The sequence below is a fragment of the Bos indicus x Bos taurus genome, chromosome 21 (assembly GCF_003369695.1).
Source record: "Bos indicus x Bos taurus breed Angus x Brahman F1 hybrid chromosome 21, Bos_hybrid_MaternalHap_v2.0, whole genome shotgun sequence".
In the NCBI taxonomy this organism is placed as follows: domain Eukaryota; kingdom Metazoa; phylum Chordata; class Mammalia; order Artiodactyla; family Bovidae; genus Bos; species Bos indicus x Bos taurus.
Window position 1 is genome coordinate 34,550,518 of NC_040096.1, and position 20,060 is coordinate 34,570,577.

The 20,060-nt window shown below is 50.0% G+C and overlaps 1 protein-coding gene and 1 long non-coding RNA gene across 3 annotated transcripts; both read left to right on the top strand.

Moving 5' to 3' along the window:
* Positions 1-1,731: 1,731 nt before the first annotated feature.
* On the top strand, positions 1,732-15,510 carry STOML1 (stomatin like 1). 2 transcript variants are annotated; one of them, XM_027521184.1, is made up of 7 exons: positions 1,732-1,956; positions 3,540-3,646; positions 4,898-5,047; positions 5,346-5,549; positions 8,501-8,696; positions 9,153-9,365; positions 9,887-15,510. In XM_027521184.1, the coding sequence occupies exons 1-7, from the start codon at positions 1,824-1,826 to the stop codon at positions 10,078-10,080; spliced, it is 1,197 nt and encodes a 398-aa protein (XP_027376985.1). In that variant the 5' UTR covers positions 1,732-1,823; the 3' UTR covers positions 10,081-15,510. The 2 variants fall into 2 exon arrangements, with proteins under 2 accessions (XP_027376985.1, XP_027376986.1); XM_027521185.1 differs by having other exon boundaries at positions 9,156-9,365.
* Positions 15,511-15,949: 439 nt separating this feature from the next.
* Positions 15,950-17,234, top strand: LOC113879714. Its single transcript, XR_003507436.1, has 2 exons — positions 15,950-16,283; positions 17,011-17,234. It is a non-coding gene; the product is annotated as an uncharacterized LOC113879714 (long non-coding RNA).
* The last annotated feature ends 2,826 nt before the right edge of the window (positions 17,235-20,060 follow it).

The following is a 20,060-nucleotide window of genomic DNA, read 5'->3' on the forward strand; positions in this document are numbered from 1 at the left end:
ACCATGTCCATTGTGTATATTGGGACAGTCTCTCTGACAACCTAGAGCCAGGTGGTCTGGGACAGTGGCTGTGGGATGAGAGGAGGGACCTGAGTCAGACACTGGGAGGACTCTGAGTGGAGATGAGGGTATCAGGATGATGCCTAGTGTGACAGCTGGAAGGGCTGGTGGATCTGAGGCAGTAGGGAATGGGGAGAGCTGGTGGGCAGGTATGAGAAAAGTGAGGAAACAGCAAGTTAGCAATGGGTCAAAGGAGAAGCCCCAGCTCTCAGCTGGTGAGGGGAGAAGGTACAGCTCCAGGTGGCATCACTGGGCCAGTGCTCCTGTCTTCAAACCTCAGTGCATTCCAATCATTGTGATGACTTCCACGGACCCATTTTGTGTTCAGTTCCAGCTTGGGACAGATTAGAAGGGCGGTGACAGGACCTTGCGCTTGTAAAACTTTAATAGTTGGGGGTGGGGTGAACTTATAGTTCAGGGTGGGGGTGGGAGGATAGGGGAGAACTAACTTCCTAGGGACAGTGCAAAAACCTCAAGAGCCTACTGCATGCACCTTGCTGCTTGGTTAGTGCCCCCAGGGCTTTAGAACCAGGCTATGAAGCTAGGAAAAGCCAAAGATGGTAAGCAGCCATTTGCAGAAGGGACCTGGAAGTGGACAATGGCCGAGGGGCCTTTGGAGGCAGGACTGGCATGTGTGGAACAATAAAAGCTTTATTAATTTCTTTGCCCACTTTGGAACACAGCCTGCCTTGTAGGAAATTAATATTTGTTGGTATACAGAGTAAATTCACCTTTTGCATTTGGTTTTCTCAAGCCAGGGAGAAGCAATTTACCTCTGGGTACCTGGATTGTAGGGTGTGCTATTTCAGCATCTGTAAGACTGAGGGTCTGTGATGCTCTGGAGGGCTGCCCTGGGATAGCACTATGCAATCCCCTTCTTTACTCTGCCATGTTCCCTGAGATCTGCACACAGAATTTCTTTCTTTTTGTGCTGAAGCTCAGGCCCTTCTGCCCCAGGTTGACCCACAATGACCTGGTTACCCCTTCATTCAACAGATAAGCACTGACATCCTCTCTGTGCCAGGCCCTGCTTGCTGGGCTTTGTTGTTGTTCAGTCGCTCAGTCATGTCCGACTCTTTGCAACCCCACGGACTGCAGCACGCTAGGCTTCCCTGTCCTTCACCATCTCCCAGAGTCTCCTGGAGCTTGCTCCAACTCATGTCCATTGAGTTGGTGATGCCATCCAACCATCTCATCCTCTGTTGTCCCCTTCTCCTACTACCTTCAATCTTTCCCAGCATCAGAATCTTTTCTAATGAGTGGGCTCTTCGCATCAGGTGACCAAAGTAATGGAGCTTCAGGGATAATTTGCTGATCATGCCTTGGAGAAACCCTAAAGGCAACCTTCCCCAAATCCGTCCAGAGTTTGTTAGTTTATGCTGAGAAGGCTGGTAGCATTTCTTTGCTTCTGGAGAAGATTCAGCTCCTGAAAACTCTCTTACAAAGCTCAGCTTCTCTTCCTGCTCCTTTTCTAAGACCTAGTGGGAAAAGGTGTAGGAGGAGCGGACCGCTGCGGGCCTCCAGGAACACTTGACTACCCTTCCTCCCAGCCCCGCGATCGCAGTTCAGTCCTCCCAGCGCAGGGGGCGCTATGCAAACGGTGCGAGCCGGGCTCAGTCGGCCTCCTCTTGCACTCGGGCCGCCTCCACCCCTCCCCCGGCAGAAACCGGAAGCGGCGGCCAGCGGGGGCGGGGCAGTGTAGCGGCTGGCTGGTCAAGCCCCGCACTTCCCTGGGGCGCGGGGCGTGCCCTCTGTTGGGAACCATGCTTAGCAGGTCTGGGTATCGGGCGCTGCCTTTGGGGGACTTTGACCGTTTCCAGCAATCAAGCTTCGGCTTCCTGGGCTCGCAGAAGGGCTGCTTGTCCCCGGAGCCGGGCGGCGTGGGGCCGGGGGCCGGTGAGTGGCCGCCCAGCGCAGCGGATCCGAGGGAGATCAGCAGGCACCCCCGAACTCTCTGCCTCTCGGGAGTCAGCGTGTCTTGCGTCCTCGCAGCCTAAGAGGAGGGACCGAGAGGGGTTTTCCACGATGTGGAGAAGGGCTTGGATCAGGCGCTGGGACACTACCGCCCATCCGCCTTTCTTAGAGCTACGGGGCGGCAGCACTGGAGCTCTCTCATCTTCAAAGAAGCCTCGCCCCACCTCATTTCTAATTGGCATTTATCAGCCCAAAGGTTTCAGGTTTCCATTTTGCCCAGAAAGAAACTAAGGTCAAGATATAGGAGGTCACCAGCACGCCAAGAGCACCTGGTCGCCGAGAAGTGGCAGAATCTTCACCTCAGGGGACACCTAGATTTCTCAAACTTGAGTATCTGCCGGTTTCCTGGTGGAGATGCGCAGGCCAAAAAGGAAGGCCCTTAGATGCCTGTCGTGTCTTCCCAGGCCCTGTTTTTCTCCAAAGCCTTGAGTAATTCCCTTGACCCAGAGGTCAGATCCCACATGCCTCAGGCTGACAACCAAACCCCAGAGGATTCGGCCCTTCTGTGACTCCCTGTAATGAGAGCTGCCCCTATCCAAGAGTTCTTTTCCTGCTGGGGCCACATGGGTCAGAAAGAAGCAGGAAAAGAGATTTAGTATTCCGGTGCTCAGAGAACCCAAAGGGTGTGGTGTTCCTGGAAGTGTGGAGCAGAGGATTCTGTCTGCTTCCAGTTCAGGGTTGGGAGAGGATCCCCAAGATCCTGGGATTTTCTCAGCTTTCAACCCCATCCTGGGGTTCTCATTCACCAGGAGCAGGGACCTGTGCTTCAGCCAAGTCTTTCCTTCCTAGTCCCCCTCCCCCACCTCTCTTCTGAAGCTGCTTCAAGTGAAGCGTGCATTTTGACGGTCATTAGAACATTAAAGTGTGGTGAAGAATAAATTGTAAGCTAAGAAAGAACATCTTAGCCCTCATCTCTGGCATCTGTTTAAGAGCCATTGACGCTTTACCTCTTTTGGTTAACGCATTACCTCCAAACTGAAAGCACACTTCCAGCCAATAGTGGAGGAGGTGTTAAGCCAGCAGCATTCAGTTCAACCTAGCATTTGTTTACAGATGCTGAGTTCCTCCTGAGTTTACCAGAAGTGGGAGGCGGTTTAAATCAGACAAAAGGATTGACTCCTGCTCAGCCCAGTGAGGAGAGCGGAGCTGTCCTGTGATTAACTTCTCAGTTCCAATGACTGCTGCCTAGCAGAGAATGGGCTTTGTGAGGTTGGGACTTGGAACAAATTGATTCTGATATGTGGGAGGAAGGAACAGCCCTTAACTAGCTCCTGCCCACAGATACGGAGTTAGTATTAGGCAAGGCAAGTATTTGATGGTCTTTAGGGCACTCCAGTGAAATGAAACACTGTGAGTTAGGAAAGAACATCTTAGCTCTGAGAAGGAAGGAGCCACTGAAAGGGAAGGTGGGCAAAAAGGTGCACTTGACTGAGTTCACTCAGCCGGCAGCTGTCATGCCAGACACAGTTGGCATTTCTTGACTGTCTCTGCTCTCTTGTCCCCAGATGCACCTCAGAGCTGGCCCTCCTGCTTCTGCCATGGCCTTATCAGTTTCCTGGGGTTCTTGCTGCTGCTGATCACCTTCCCCATTTCTGGTTGGTTTGCCCTGAAGGTAAGGCCGGCTGGGTCAGTCCCCAGAGTGGTTGGGCCACACTGAGAGCTTTAACATTGGTGCATGAATTTCCCATCCTCTGCCCGCTTCCTCTAAGTATTATCACACCTCTGTGAAATGGGCGCAGATGGTGAAGAATCTGCCCGCAATGCAGGAGTCCTGGGTTCATTTCCTGGGTTGGGAAGATCTCCTGGAGAAGGGAATGGCACTCCACTCCAGTATTCTTGCCTAGAAAATTCCATAGACAGAGGATCTTGGTGGGTTACAGTCCATGGGGTCGCAAAGAGTCGGACATGACTGAGCAACTAACACTGTGAAATGGGCTGGACAAGAATTGTTCATTCTCAGCTTTCAGATGAGGAAACTGAGGCTCAACTTTACTGGGAGCCAGTAAGTGACAGAAACAAGTCTTCCCAAATGCCCAAGTTTAGGGTTCTGAACACAGGTGTTAAGGTACACACAAATATCTTCTTCCTTTTGGGTTAGGCTAAGTTAGAAATGAAAAACACTCAACCTGGCCCAGCAAGTGATGAGTAAAAGGAATTTCAGCCTTGTTTTCAGCAAGGGATGGGGCAGAAGGGAAAGGATGAGCTAGAGTAGATGCTCACACCTTAGAGCTGCAGTGGAGGTGGAAGCTGACCCTCATGCAGCCCCAGACAACAGTCACTGTCTCTGGAAAGTTTAGGGTTTGGGTGGTCTGCAAGGGAGTCCTTCCTTAGAAGGCCCTAAATCCTAATCCTAAAGCTGCCACTGAAACAAATATCATGTGGCCTTAGGCAAGTCACTGCCTCTCTCAGCCTTCATTTCTCAATTTGGGTATATTTCCTTCCTTGAGGACTCCAGGAACCTGAAGCTGGCAAAGCCCTTCCCTCAGGGTCACTATTAGAGCAGCCCAGCCTATCCCTTGACTAAGACAAGGGCAGACAGTTTCCTGGTTTGAGTTATGTTTAGCTTTAGACCACATAGGTAAAAGGTTTCACAGACAATCAAGTCAGTACAGTATCGTAGTTGAGAGCATGGCTTTTGGAGTTACTCAGAACTGCTTTCAAATCTTGCCTGTTTCACTTGGGGGCTTTGTGGTTTTTAAGCAAGTCAGTTAACCTCTCAGAGCTTGGTTTTTTTCATCTGGAAACAGAGCTAAGGATCCCTGACCCTGAACCTGGGGGAGAGACGTGGGGGAAAGACCTGGGCAGACATAATTGTCAGCATCAGCTCAGTGCTTTTGACCCTTTCCCTTGCTATTACGAGCAGATCGTGCCCACCTATGAGCGCATGATCGTGTTTCGACTGGGCCGGATCCGCACCCCTCAAGGACCCGGTATGGTTCTGCTCCTGCCCTTCATCGACTCTTTTCAGAGGGTAGATCTGAGGACACGAGCCTTCAGTGTTCCTCCCTGCAAGGTGAGGGGCTTCTCGGCTCCCCTGGATAGAGGGAGTGGGGAGCTTGTGCTGGGTGTGTTGTGGATGTCAGTACCTTGGCCTGCGAGTAGCCATCAGGGCTGAGGGGTGGGGAAGACACCAGAAAAAGGAGGAGGGAGGCTGGGAGGACATCCTTGCTGTATATATCGAACCCCTGCACTTGGGGTTACCATTTTGTTCTCGAGGAGCCAGTGGCCAGGCAAGTGGGTCAGGTTAGGTGGTCTCAGTGGGCCTGGCCTCCCTGCAGCCCCTGCCCCTCTTTCCTGGCCTCTCCTAACAGTTGGCCTCTAAGGATGGGGCTGTGCTGTCCGTGGGGGCCGACGTCCAGTTCCGCATCTGGGACCCAGTACTGTCGGTGATGACGGTGAAGGACCTGAACACAGCCACACGCATGACAGCCCAGAATGCCATGACCAAGGCCCTGCTCAAGAGGCCCCTTCGAGAGATCCAGATGGAGAAGCTCAAGATCAGCGACCAACTCCTGGTAGGCAGCTCTGCACCAGGCAGAGTTCCGTGGCTGGCACACGGGCCGGGCTCTGCCTGCTGGGGCACTTTAGCATAGCACCAGATCACTCTGGGCCTTGGTTTACCTTGTGTCCCAAGAGTGTAATAACTTGTGAAGAGTCAGTGGTCTTGGTGGGACTGTCAGCTGAGGAATGGAAGATGGGCACAGACCATAGCGATCTTGGGCAAACCGGGCCTGAGAAGTAAAGGGGCTGGGCCAGGGGAGTGGCCTTGAGTCTTGCCACTGACTACCCGAGGTTTCACTCTTCACTGCCCTGCAGGCATTGCCATGACAACGCTGGGCCTCAGGGGCTCTGAGTGGCCTCCTGGGCAGGCAGGTGGGTGACAGGAGCAGGGGCCTTCCTGGCCCAGTCACCTTCTGGGGAATTCCATGCTCCCCAAGGCAGCATGTGCATTTTTGTGGTTTTGTGTTCTTTGTTCTGGGTCTTTTTGCTGCCTCTTGTCTGAGTGTGAGCAGTTACACTGGAATTCACCTCAGATCCCTCCTGTGACAAGAGGGGTTGAAATACACATGTGACGGCAAGTCACCTGCTCCCATGCTCACCTCAGGCTTTCTCCCATGTCCTGGCAGGGGACCGTGGGTGAAGTTTCTCCTCGTTCCCCTAGGCTCTGCCTTCCCCAGGGTTAGAGGGCAGGGAAGGGAGTGGGTAATGCCATTCCTGGAGGTTCCAGTCCCTTCAGGAAATAAATCAACTGGCTGAAATTCCCAAGAAAATTCTATTTGTGATAGTAACAATGCTTCTTACACGCATAGCATTTTGGCTGCCTCAGTGTATCTCAGCTTTGCATCTTGCTGCACAAAGGCTAGTATCACTCTTTTGTTTTGGAGGAAGGAAATCAAGGCTCAGAGGTTATTTGACTTGCCCCTAAGAGCCGTGGTCAAGGGCAGAGCTGGGCCAGAGCCAGATCACCTGCCCCTGCCCTCCAGTCCTCTGCTTGGTCTTACACAAATCAGATTTTATTCTTGGCCTTTGTTCTTGGCCTTGCTGCACATTACTTTGGTACAACAAAGCCAAGAGAGGCCATTTGGGGGTGTGAGTCCCATACCAGGGCATTAGAGTCCTTTAGGGCCATTACCCAGACTGACTTAGCTCCTGGCAAAGTGGATTCAGCACCTGGATAAAATCAAATTTCAGGAAATCCACCACCTTCGGTGAGGCCTGGTTCAGACATCCGTCTCTCATTTTCACTCTTCCATCTGCCTGTTTTGCACCTGGAAGGATTGCACGCTTCCCACCTCTCCCTTGCTGGGCCCTCTTAGCTGCTTACCCACTTGTGCCTGCTGCTTTACTCCTCCCGGCCCCTACTGCCGGCCCCACCCCTACCCAGCCCTCTGCAGCAGGCCTTTCTCTTGATCCTCGGAGAAAACGCTCTAGGGTGAGAACTCTTCCAGCTTCCTCCAGTGGTCACCCCTTGAAGCTCATCTACCTCTGTGCTGTTTTCCTGCCTTCCTGGAAGCATCTGGTTCCTCTGCACTGCCCAGTGCTCGGGGCCCAGGACTCGGCTCCCTCCCTCCGCTCATCCTCTTCTTGCCTTTCTGCATGCTCTCCCTTTGTCCCACACCCCTTCTAGCTCTTCACCCCTCTCTTCCCTTTCCTTCCTCCTTTCCTGTTGTTACTCTAGGCTCCCCTAGGCTCCTAAGACTGACGTCACTGCCGACCCCACAGTGACCTCCCTCTTGCCAGCACGGGAGCACTTCTCAGTCCTTCCTCAAGTCACCTGGAGGCGGCCTTGGACTCGATGGGCGCGTCCTTGTCTTATGATTGGATCCCCTGTTTCCTCTGAATTCCGTTATTCCACACTCTTGGTTACTCCCTGTCCTCCTGTTTCCGGGTTTCCCTCAGTGGTCTCTTTTCCTCTGTGATCCCCCTGGGGCTGTTTGCTACTTCTGGACACTAATTATTCACGACACTCTGATCCAGTCCCATTCTGTCCTGCTTCCTGGACCTACTTTCCCAGTTGTAGTTGGCTGTCCCATAGACACCTCAAGCTTAATGTATTTAAAAATACCTTATTCCTTCCCTAAAGGAATGCTCATCATTCCTTCCCTCCCACCCCCACATCTGTGCCTTCCTCTGTGTGTGCTTTCTGGGTGAATGCCCACACTCATGATCTGTGCAGGAACCCTCATCAGAAACCTGGCTCCCCCAGCTCCTCACCACCCTTCCTCTTTTTGCACGCTCAGGCAGCCGAGAAGCCCAGTGGTGCCTTTTCTCTGGTGTCCTCTGTAGCTTAGAGTCTAAGAGCTGTGCCCCTCCGCCATGTGTCTCGGCTCAAAGCCGCCTCTGCCTGACACTGCGTCTGTGTAACTTTTGCCTGCAGTTTGAAACACCACCCTACCTGGTCTCCCTCCATCCTCAACCCCTCCAGTCCAGCGTCCACATAGCAGCCAAGAGAATCTTTGCAGCTAGGAAGACTGCTCTGTCACTTTGCTGCTAAACTCCTCTCGGGGGCCCCTTGTGCCTCCGAGTAAGTCCAAATGAGAGAGAGCAGCCACCTCTGCCCCCTTGGCTGTCTCCAGTGTCCCAGCCCGCACTTGAGGGTCCGGTTGCGTGGAGCTGTGGTTACTCGCAGTTCCCCAAAGGTTCGAGGTGCTCCTCTCTGGTCTTCGTCACATGCTGTTCCTGTTGTCTGGAAGGGTCCTCCTTCATGCCCCTTCACCTGGATAACTCCTCCTCCTCCTCCTAGCATCACCCCTTCCTCCCTGCCCCACACCCTCCCCTGGTGCACACTACAACTTCCCATGGCTGCGTTGTAATTGCCCTCTGCCTCCGTCCAGGCTGGGCACTTCTCAAGGGCTGGCCTGGTACCTCATGAGTCACCGTGGCCATACTACCAACCTGCCTAAAGAAGGTGTTCTGGATGGGACCTTTGTGGAATGAGTGCCATGTTTCCCCACACTTCCTCCAGCTGGAGATCAACGATGTGACCAGGGCCTGGGGGCTGGAGGTGGACCGTGTGGAGCTGGCAGTGGAGGCCGTGCTCCAGCCGCCCCAGGACAGCCCAGCAGGGCCCAGCCTGGACAGCACCCTGCAGCAGCTGTCCCTCCACTTCCTGGGAGGCAGTGTGCCTTCAGTGGCAGGAGGTGCCCCGCGCCCTGGACCAGGTGAGGAGCCTCAGGGAAAGGGTGGTTCCCCCCGCCGGGCGTTCAGCTTCGTGTCCAGCACAGATTGAGCTTTGCCTCTTGTTCCTTTAACCAAGCGCCTTGTGCAGTGCACACCCTGCCCGGCTGTTCCAGCCACCCCGATTCTAGAGCTGACCAGAACTAAGGTAATGAGAAGAGTCTTGAGCATGCGGAGGCCTTTGGGAGCCTCCATGGGAGGAAGCAACAGCATCCGGAAGAGAGTTTAAGACTCAAGGCTGGAGTGATTTAGAGAAGGGGGTTGGGGTTATGGCTAGAAACTCAAGGGCAGCCTCTTAGCAGAGGAGGAAACTGAACGCAGGCTGCAGGGGATATAAGAGAGAGCGCTGTGAAGGCACGGGGGCCACCATCATCCTGACCTTGGCAGCGCACTGACTTCCTTCTCTCTGCCTCCCTCCCCCATCCCGTTTCCACCACCAGCAGATACCTTGGAGATGGTGAGCGAGGTTGAGCCGTCTGCCCCTCACGGGGGTGCCGGGCCCAGCCCCAAGCAGCCTGTGGCCGAGGGGCTGCTGATGGCTCTGAAGCCCATCCTGTCCGAGGCCCTGGTCAGCCAGGTCGGGGCCTGCTACCAGTTCAACGTCATCCTGCCCAGCGGCCCCCAGAGCATCTATTTCCTGGATCTCACTGCAGGTGCCGCTGCCCTCTCTGCCCTCTCCTTCCCCGCTGGGGCTGCTCGCAGCCCCACCACCTGTGGTCCTTTTCAGACCAGGCCCTGCTCCTGCCAGCAGTTTAGGCAAACCCACAGCTGTCAGGAGCTCAGATGCCATCTGCAGGCAGTGATGCCCAGGCCTTGGGCTCCCTGTCCCATCCCCATGAGCAGGACCGCCCAGCTGGCCCAGCTGCCTGGACTAAGAGCCCTGCACGCGTTGCAGGCCTGTTCGTGCCAGGCTCTGTCTGAGTGCATTTTGCGCATCATGTCACCTACTTCTCATCATAAACCCGTGACTTAGTGATTATTAGCATCCTCATCTCACCAGTTTGGAAACTGAGGCTCTGAGTGGTCACACAGTCAGTAGGACTTGAACCCTGGGTATTAGCACCTGAGCTCTTAGCCACTCTTCCCACCCTTCCCAGTGGGACGTGCTGACCTCTTCTACCCACTGTAGCATTGCTGTCCCCCCACTGATTCTCACTTTTCTTTCTCCCCACAGGGCAAGGGAGGGTGGGACACGGAGTGCCTGATGTCATCCCCGACGTGGTGGTGGAGCTGTCTGAGGAGGACCTGCGGTCCCTGTTGTGCAGGGAGCTGCGGCCCCTGGGGGCCTACATGAGTGGGCGGTTGAAGGTGAAGGGCGACCTGGCCGTGGCCATGAAGCTGGAGGCTGTCCTCAAGGCCTTGAAGTAGCAGGTTTGGCTGCCTGTCAGTAGCCTGGCCCCGAGCCGGGCACCAAGCCAGGGAGACATCTTGGAGGCGGAGGCCCTGGCACTGCACCTTGGATTGTTGAAGCCCTGAGGAGTGTCAGACCCAGTGGGAGACAGTGAGTGGAGGCTGGGAGACACTGGAGCTAGGAGAGGCTGAGTCAGGCAGCCCTGCCCTTCTCATCCACAGCGGTTCTCTCAGCAAGTGTTTGCTATCCTGGTCCCCTGCCGAGTGCCCTGCCTGAACTGGGTACACAGGCAGTGACAGGAGAGCCAGGCCTGCCCTGCTCCTCTGGCGACCTGGCTGGAGAGGAGGGGCTGACAGAAACAACCCAACTGCAGCTGGTTTGGTCCTGGTTTGAGGGAGCTCTGCATGTGACTCAGGCTCCAAGTTCCAGAAGAGGGGGTTAGAGAGGGGGATCAGAGCAGCTCGGGGAGGGAGAGAGAAGGGACCAAGCAGAGGTCCCTGCATTGGGAGGGATCTGAGATTGGGCTCGGTCTGCCTTGCTGATTGCAGTCCAGGCCCAGACTGGGGTGGGGGAGGGTGGGGGGAGAAGGGGGGCAGGGCGGCGTCTCCCTGGCCCTGCTCCTGAGGGTGTCTTGACTCATCTCCCAGCCTCAGTCTTGCATGCCCGATGGGCTGGGGCCAGGGCAGCATGACAGAGAGCCCTGCTGTTCCTGTGCTTCTTACCAGAGGTTTGAAAACCTCAAATAAATGTGCTGTTTACAATGTATCTGGAGAGACATAGGGGTCATGGGGGTGGGGAAGAGGGCTCCGAGGTGATGTCCGTGCTGCCAGCCTGGGACCCAGGCCCTGAAGGGTGACCCGAGCCCCAACAGTGCTCTGGAATCACCCACAGTTCCCCTTCCTGACGAGGGCCTGAAAGCAGGCAGGAGCAGGCACTCTGTTCCTGTTTATAGTCTGGGGAGAGGTTTGCAGGAAGGATGTGGGTGTCGGGCAAACTGTTCATCCAGCGAACGGCAGGGCCTCCTGTCGCACTCGAGGGGAGATGGAGCTGCCATCACCTGCCCCTCCTGCTGTACGCCTGGTCGCTGTTTCCCCATTGGTCCGGCTCAAACCCCAGGGACCCCAGAGAATGAGGGCCTTAGACATCTTGAGTTCTAAGGAATGAATCTCACATCCTAGAGAGGCTTGTGAAAAATAAACCCACAGAAATTCGAGCCTCCTCTTTGAGGAACAGCCTCTGGCTTGTCCTCTGGCACCAAGCCTTCCCTGACAGGGCCCTGTCCAACTGCCTTGGCACCAGGCTCCATCCAGTTTACCCTTTGGTTCCTGCCAGTGCCCGCCTTGGCCCTCCTCTTGTAGGTCCTCCTGGAGTAGACCAAGCTGCCATTGGGTTCAGGTTTCAGCCCCAGGGCCCCTCCCTGAAGGGCCAGAGCCCAGGCTGCTGACCCCTCCCTGTCCCTCTCTCCACCGCTCTGGAGGCCGCCCAGCTGGGGACGCCCGTTCAAAAGCCTTCCCTCCCATCCCCACCGCCCATGAGCCCCGGGGGCCTGGGCTCCCCCACTGCTTCGGGGCTGTCTTCGTGCCCGTTCCCCACTGTTTCTGTTACTGTTCTTGTGTGAGTGTCCGCCCTCCCTGCTGGACCTCGAGCTTCGTGCCTGAGCCATCCATCGTTGTTCTTCCGCTGCTGCTGCACACAGCACCCCACAGGATGAGAGGGGAAGCCCCAGGCGCCTTCCTCGTGAGAGCTTAAGGGAAATCGAAACTCAGATTTTCTTTGTGTGTGTCAGAGGAGCAGCATCACCAGGGGAAACTGAAACTTATAGATGTCTGTGTGGGTGGAGAGCAGAATCTGCTGCCAGCTGTTAATGCCCTCATCCCATCGAGGGGAACTCATTCCTTGGCGAGGCCAGCGCTCCAGGACAGGGAGCCCACAGGCTCAAGGCCTCTGGGCTTCAGAGGACCCAGCAGACTCTGCAGTCCCTGGGGGTTGGGGTGCAGCGAGGGGCACCTAATGGGGCCAGGGTGTGAGGGGGCGGGGGAGGAAAGGGTGTCCATCAGAGAAAGCTTTCTGAGGAGTTGATGCCCAAGACTCACAGTTTACATGGAGATGAGAGAAGAAAGGAAATGGGGGAGACACTTGGCAGAGGGGAGAGTCCCTGTGAGGCCACAGGAAGGGTAGCAGACACCTCCGATTTGGGGAACTGGGACCTAAAGTCTGAGGCGGGGATGTGTGCAGGGATTTTGTAGTAGTAACTGATACTGCCTGCCAGCTATGCCCCTCTACTGCATTAGACACTTCCTGTATTTGTTTCCCCAAGGTAACCCGAAGAAGAATGATAACTAAAACAGTTACGTGATGCTTTTCTATATATAATGTATTATTCTGATATTATTTTTTAAATAAGTATTTAATGTTGAAGAGAAAAGTTTAAAAAGGCAAGCTATGAAAATTGTTCCTCATACTCTTGACTCCATCCACGTAGTTTCAAACAGATATCCTCTGGTATTAGTCTCCAAGTTCTTCTTCCAGAAGCTAGGCTTTGGGGATTTCCCTGGTGGCCCACTGGTTAAGACTCTGTGCTTCCACTGCCGAGGGTGCAGGTTCAGCCCCTGGCCAGGGCACTAAGATCCCACATGCTGTGCTACACAGCCAAAAAAAATGAAGTTGGAGTTTTAAAAACATAACACTTACAAGAAAATCCACATATATTATTCTCTGGGATTTTTTTTTTTTTTTTTACAGAAATGGCAGCATAGCAAATACAATGTTAATTTGTTCACTTAACATTGTGCTTGAGAATCTTTCCATATTTGCATACCTAGACTTTCCCCATTCAGTTTTATATGAATAGTTACATAGGATTCAATTGTATGGGTGTATCATAGTTTATTTTACCTGGTTTGGATTGATAGACATTCAGATTATTTTTTGTGTTTTGCTATTTCAAACAATCATGCACCTTTCACATATGCTATTGTGGTTGAAGTTCATCTGTGGGATAAAGTCCTAGAAAGGAAATTGCTAGGTCAAAGCATTTATAGTTTAATATTGCCCAAATGCCTTCTTTAGGGATTATTCTAATTTACATTCCCATCATCAGTAAGTGAGAGTCTGTTTTTCCTCGCAGCCACGCCAACACAATGTGTTATTAAACTCTGGAATTTTTTGACAGTCCAGTAAATGAAAAAGCTCATCTCAGTGAAAAAGTAAATAAAAAAGTTCAACTTTTTAAAAAGTTGTTCAATTGTTTATTGCTTTTTAAGGTTTGGATTTTCCATTCCAGCAAAAGCACAGGGTTTCTTTTCAGTACCAGATAAAAAGCACAGAATTTACCTTTTTAACAGGTAATAGGATAAAATGAATTCATTTTTTGTTGGTAAAAGATGTTTACCATTTTTCACACTAAGTAGCCAGATAAATGATAATTATATTGCAAGCCATATGGAAACATGATTAATCTAAGAATGTAAAATAATTACATACAGTTTGGGGGGTATACATACATATGTTTTCATCCACCTAGCCAGTCTGTGTCTTTTGGTTGGTGCATAAAATGCACCCATTTTAAATGCACTTTGACAAATGGAACACCATGTAACCACTACCCACCAGAATCAAGATATAGAACGTTTCCATCAACTCACGTGGTTCCCTGTATCCCTTCCCATTCAATCTCAGTCTCCCCACCCCCACCCCCACCCCCAGGCCCAGTCACCACTGATCCATCTGCTTTCTAATAACTACTGATTAAATTTCACATTTCTAGAATTTCATACAAGTGAAACATGCCATGTATATCCTTCTGTGTCTAGCTTCTCTCTGTAGAGCTTTTGAATCGTCTGGGTTATTATGTGTACCCATGGTTTGCTCTTTTTCTGTTGTTAGTGATACTCTGTTGTATGGATAGAGGTACAGTTTGCATATTCACCTGTTGATGGACATTTGAGTAGTTTTCAGTTTTGATTATCAAAGCTTCTCTGGACATCTATCTGTGTATGAGTCTTTGTATGGATATATGTTTTCATTTGCGTAAATACTAAGGAGTAAAACTTCTGGCTCTAGAAACTGCCAAACCAATTCCAGGATGGTTGTGCCAACACTTGGTGTTGTCAGTCATTTCCAGTGGGTCTGCCTGATGACTTTGAGCCCTTTTAGGGTGCTCATTGGGTATATGTCTTTTTTTGTGAAGTATCTGTCAAATTTTTTTCCCACTTTAAAATCTGGCTTTATCTTATTGGTATAATATTCATACTAGTTCTAAGAGTTCTTAGTAAATCCTGGATACATGTCTTTCAGCAGGTATTTGAAATATTTTCTCCCAGACTGTAGCTCGGCTTTCTAACTTCTTAATGATTTATTTTTTAAAGCAATAGATTTTAATTTTGATGAAGTTAGTCTATACTTTTTTAAGTATTTATATATGTATTTGTGTCAGCTCTTAGTTGGGACACAGGGATGGGGTCCTCATTGTCATGAGGGGTCCTTGCAGGGCACAGACTCCTTAGTCGTGGCACTCAGGCTCAGTGGTTGTGGGGTGTAGGCTCCAGAGTGGGCTAGCTTCAGTAACTGCTGCTCGTGGTCTTAGTTGCTCCATAAAGCGTGTGCGGGATCAAACCTGCATAACACGGTGGATTCTTAACCACTGGACCACCAGGGAAATGCCTATAATTTTTTCATGGTGAGAGGTTTTGTATCCTTTCCTGAAAGTCTTTGCTCATCTTTGCTGAAGGTCTTGAAGATTTCCCCCTGTGTTTTCTAGTACTTTTAGCCACAGTGCCTTAAAGTACTAGCTGAATCTATAAACTTTTAGAAGTACTTTTTTTTTTTTTAGTACTTTTAGGCCTGATCCACTTTGAGTTACTTTTTGTATATGGTATGAGATAAAAGGCTGAGATGTTTCCCCCGGTGCCCCTCCCCACCCCCCCACCCCCCCGCCCCCCATATGGGTATCCAGCACTTCTTGCTGAAAAGGTATATTTTCCCCATTGAATTACCTCAAAACTTGAAATTTTTCATGTCTCTTATTTTGTGTAAAGTTGAAATTTTGTAATATGTTTAGGAGCTCTTGTGTTTCTTTTTCTGTGAAATGTTATTTCATGTATATTTTTTTTAGTGTTGGTTGTTTCTATTTTTGTTTTGACATCTGGAACTCTTTATACTAGAGAGATTAGTTCTTTTTGATATAAGTTGTAAAAATGTTTAACCCAATTTGTTGTTTGTAGTTTGACTTTGCTTATGATATTTTCCCATGAAATTTGACAGATGTATTTGAAATAATACATATTTTATTTTATGGCTTTTAGGTTTTAAGTCATAAGAAAAACTTCCATTCTAAGATCATAAAGGAATTCCATGTACTTCCATTATTTTATTTTTTACATGTAATTGTTTGACAAAGCCCCTGGGATTTAAATGAGCATAAAATATACAGAACCACACTTTTTTCAGTGCTGTGTATTTCTGTTTGCCTTGGGATCTATCTCTGGGTTTTCTGTTCTGTTCCATTTGTCTGTTCACTAAGACCACGTGGTTTTAATTATTGAGGCTTCATAAAATGTTGAATATCTATAAGATTAATTCTTTTTAATACTTCTTAAGACAGTCTTCCTGGGAATTTCCTGGCAGTCAGTGTTTAACCACTCAGCACTTTCACTGCCGAGGATGTGGGTTGACTCCTTGGTCTGAGAACTAAGATCCTAGACGCCACCCAGCGTAGCCAAATTAAAAAAAAAAAAAAAAAAAGAAAGAAATTCTTCCTGCCTATTCTTGTTGCTGTTTTAAAATAAGCTTTAGAATTACCCTAGCCTTGCCTGGAGAATCCCAGGGACGGTGGAGCCTGATGGGCTGCCGTCTATGGGGTTGCACAGAGTCGGACATGACTGAAGCGACTTAGCAGCAGCAGCAGTAATTGTTTAGGGGACTTTTGTTGGTGGTCCAGTGGTTAAGACTCTTCGCTCCCAACACAGGGAACTTGGGTTCCATTTATGATTGGGGAACTAAGATCCTGCCTGCCAGTGGAGTGGTCAAAAAATTGTTTATATCTTTATGGAGACCGTATTAAATGTGTGAAATAACTTAAATAATTACAGTGTTTATGGTACTGAGTCTTCCTGTCCATGAACTGGCATGTTTTTATGTGTTTTTTTTTTCCTCTTAGTGTTCTTCAGAAGTTTTGCAGTGTTCATACGGTCTTGAACATTTTTTTAAAGTTTATTCCCAGGTACTATATCTTTTCTGATACTACTATAAACGGGGGCTTTCCCTTCATTATATTATCCAGTCACTGTGCAATTTACTGCTCTGTAGGGGCTCTGTACCTTACTAACTTAATTCTTACCTTACTAACTGTATTTTTATTCATAGTACTTCAAAGTACTTCATCTTCAATATACAGTCAGATGTTGACAACTCACCTCATATCAGTGCTTTAAAGTGCTTTCCCTTTTATAATTGCATTGGCTAGCGTGGAGGTGGGTATTTTTAAGGTGAAAGAGAGAGGATATTATGGGGAAAGATCCAGTAGAGAGAGAGGCAGAGGGAGACTGTAGAGGAAGAGAAGGGAATGGGATCCTGAGCCCTGATGGGATTAGCTCTGGACAAAGATTGACACCTCGCCCTGGAGAAAGAAAGGAAGAAGTAAGGCTGGGACCTGGATTCTGGCACTCCTGTGCGCATGGGGGCGGGCTGGGGTAGGCGGCAGCTCCGGGGTGTTTATTAACTGAACAGTTTGCAAGGAAGAGAAGTGCCAGTGGTAAATCATGGTCACTGTGTCATTCACACAGGCCTCACTGAGTTAGCCCTTTGGTGGGGCCTCCAAGCCAAAAATCATGAAATTGAGAGTGATGAGGTGGTGGGGACTTGGGGAGGTTTGTGTATTGCAGGGGTGGAAGCTGGGAGGAGAAATTTTCTGGTTCCTCCTGGTGAGTGGTTCTTGATTCCCATCCTAGGCCAAGTGGAGTCCAGCTCCCCCAACCAGGACAGCAAGAGATGACTGGTCCACAGATGGGATGACCGAGCACCAGCAGGTCCCCATAAGGACTTCCCAGAGGGATTTGTGGCAGGACTGGGCCCAGAACCTGTGTCTCATGGCTCCAGCCCATGACTTCCTCTTCCATCAGTGGGGACTGTGGGGCAGTGGGATTGGCATGGAATAAAGAGGGTCTTAAGATTCTGGCTTTGTGTTGCTCCACTTAGCCTGGCTCCACTCTGTGGGGATGGGTGTGGACTGTGTGGGGGTGGGCAGAGGGGGGCATATTCCCCATCTGCTGCCCCAGATCCTCTGCCACTCAGCCAGGAGAAAGGCTGGAGAGAGAGAGAGGAAAGGAGTGAAGAGGGGAGAAAAGGAGAGGGAGGAGACTGAGGATCAAAGGGACTTGCCCACCACAGTCCTCAGCCTGGAGCTTCTTCCCCTGGACTGGGACTCCAGTGTGCTTCCACTGACTTTCCAGAGATTGGCAGTGTCCACCGTATAACAGGCACCAGCAACTGGTTTTTAAAATGGACTTGTTGCAGGACTTCCCTGGTGGTCCAGTGGCTAAGACTCCAAGCCCCCTATGCAGGGGGCGAGAGTTCAATCCCTAGTTAGGAAACTAGATCCCGCATGCCACAACTAAGAGTTAGCGTGCTTCAGCTAAGACCCAGCACAGCCAAATAAATAAACACACATTAATTTTTTTTTAATGGACTTGTTGTGTAAGATGAAGCAGCATTAGATTTGCTGAGAAAGATGAAGACAGACAGAGCACAGGTGAAGCTAGGAAGAAAGGAGAGACCAAGGGAGACAGGGAGAGACAGACAGATGGAGAGGGATGCTGGAAGATGAACAAGGAGAGACAAAGCAACAGGGAGACGGACAGCAAGGAGGTAGGAGCCAAACCATGGTACCTGCCACAGGGGCGAAAACAGGGCCCTGAGGGTCACCCTGGAGGGGCCAGAGTCACACCTGAGGGGAACAGAAGATGCTTGCGGTGGGGGCACCCAGCTGTCTCTTGGGACACTTTGTCCTGTTCTGTGTTTTTTCTCCTTGAAGGAGCTAGCAGAAGCCCAGTCGTGAGCTTGTGGCACCGTCTTGTGGCAGTTTGGGGGATAGCTGGTTTTCTCCTGGAAGTGCTTTCAAAGGCTGGGAAGGATCTTGGGGGCAAAGGAGCTGCTGCTGTGGAGAGAAAGTGAAGAGTAGAACCAGAGCCTGGGGCGCAGGCCTGGGAGATGCCCACCTTACCCAACTGCTCCCATACACACTCACATACCCACCCCTGTGTGCACCCAGGCCCAGGGTTGGTGAAGCAGGGATGAGGGGTCAGGAGGGATGTGGGAGGCCAGATAATGGGAGGGTTTGGCCAGGAGAACTGGGGGAGATTGACCAGAGAGAGGAACAGGGAAACTGCAGATCATGGAGCTAAATCTGCAAAATGGAGCCAATTATATCAAAGGGCAGTTTAAGACCTTTCTAGGATGAGGTATCTCCCCCAAATCAATTATTGAAATGCACAGAATTGTCAAATATAACATATTACCATAAAATAACACAGTGATTTTTGTAAGTTTGCCTTGGAAATTATTTGACTAAGAGTAATTCACTCACGGTGTAATTATCTGCATGTTCTCAGCACTCCTTGGGGTTCTCCGCACTCCGTGGGCATTCATTTACATTCTGGAAGTACTTGTGGAGTTAAAAAAAAATCTACAAATTATTTACAAATAGAATGAAATTCTTATGAATACTACACATTTAATAATTAAAGAAGTTGACACAAATTAATGATAAAAGTTAACAATTGATGACATTTTTTAGACATTTGATTAAAACATTTATTAATTTGGGCTGTTCTGTAGTTTTTGCATTTTAGAGCCAGACTTTCAGGTTTTAAACATTTAATGTAGGTTCTTGAGAAGTTCTGGGACTCTGGTCACTATATCCCCTGGGATTACCTTACCTGAACAGTAAGTGGCTCTGGTAGTATTGATTTGGTGAAAAAGTTCATTCAAGTATTTCTATATGATCTCATGGAAAAACCCAAATGAACGTTTTGGCCAACCCAATACCCTATTGGAGAGCTATGAAGATTAAAAATATATGAAAGCAATATATGAAAGCATTTAGCACAATGTCCAGTAAACTCCAAGCACCCAATAAGCAAGAGATGTCATTAAGTATACCTGCGTACACACATAATCCCATATTCATTCTAAAAAATTGTTTTGGGCACTCACCTTACATTAGACCAAGCAATGTCTTAGGTGCCGGAGTAGTTGCTAAGTTGCGTCCCACTCTTTGCGATGCTGTGAACTGCAGCACACCAGGCTCCCCTGTCCTTCACTGTCTCCTGGAGTTTGCTCAGATTCATGTCCATTGAGTATCTGCTGGAGTTTGCTCAGACTCATGTCCATTGAGTTGGTGATGCCATCCAACCATCTCATTCTCCGTGGCTCTCCTTTTGCCTTCAATCTTTTTCCCAGCATCAGGGGCTTTTCCAGTTAGTTGGCTTTTCACATCAGGTGGCCAGAGTACTGGAGCTTCAGCGTCAGCACCAGTCCTCCCTATGAATATTCAGGGTTGATTTCTTTTGGGATTGAATTATTTGGTCTCCTTACAGTCCAAGGGACTCTCAAGAGTCTTCCATAGCACTGCAATTCGAAAGCATCAATTCTTCAGCTCCAGCACAATTTGAAAGCTGGAGACTGCCAGTAGCCTTAATCAGTACACACCTGAAGCTTTCCTTCCATTTTTCACTATAGAGCTTTCCAGTCCTCTGCCTGTCTTTGAGTCTCTGCCAGGACAAAGCGATGGTGGCTGACTCCCTTGCTCTATATCAAGCTCTGAAAAAATAACCTTTTTTTTTCCCCATTTGGCTGGTCTTCATTTATTTCCACAAATGACAAAAACTGCCTAACAGTATAAAAGCTGCTCTGTTGAGAATAAACTGTATGGAAAAGTATGGAGACCCATTAAGAGACCATTGTAATAATCCAGACAAGAGATGATAGTGGCTTGGACCAT

What these genes read in the sequence shown, in the direction of transcription:
- STOML1 (XM_027521184.1), top strand. Translation starts at nt 1,824, where the DNA reads ATGCTTAGCAGGTCTGGGTATCGGGCGCTGCCTTTGGGGGACTTTGAC. An exon ending in TCAGTGTTCCTCCCTGCAAG is followed by an intron (nt 5,048 to 5,345) that starts GTGAGGGGCTTC and finishes CTCTCCTAACAG; the next exon opens with TTGGCCTCTAAGGATGGGGC. An exon ending in AGATCAGCGACCAACTCCTG is followed by an intron (nt 5,550 to 8,500) that starts GTAGGCAGCTCT and finishes CACTTCCTCCAG; the next exon opens with CTGGAGATCAACGATGTGAC.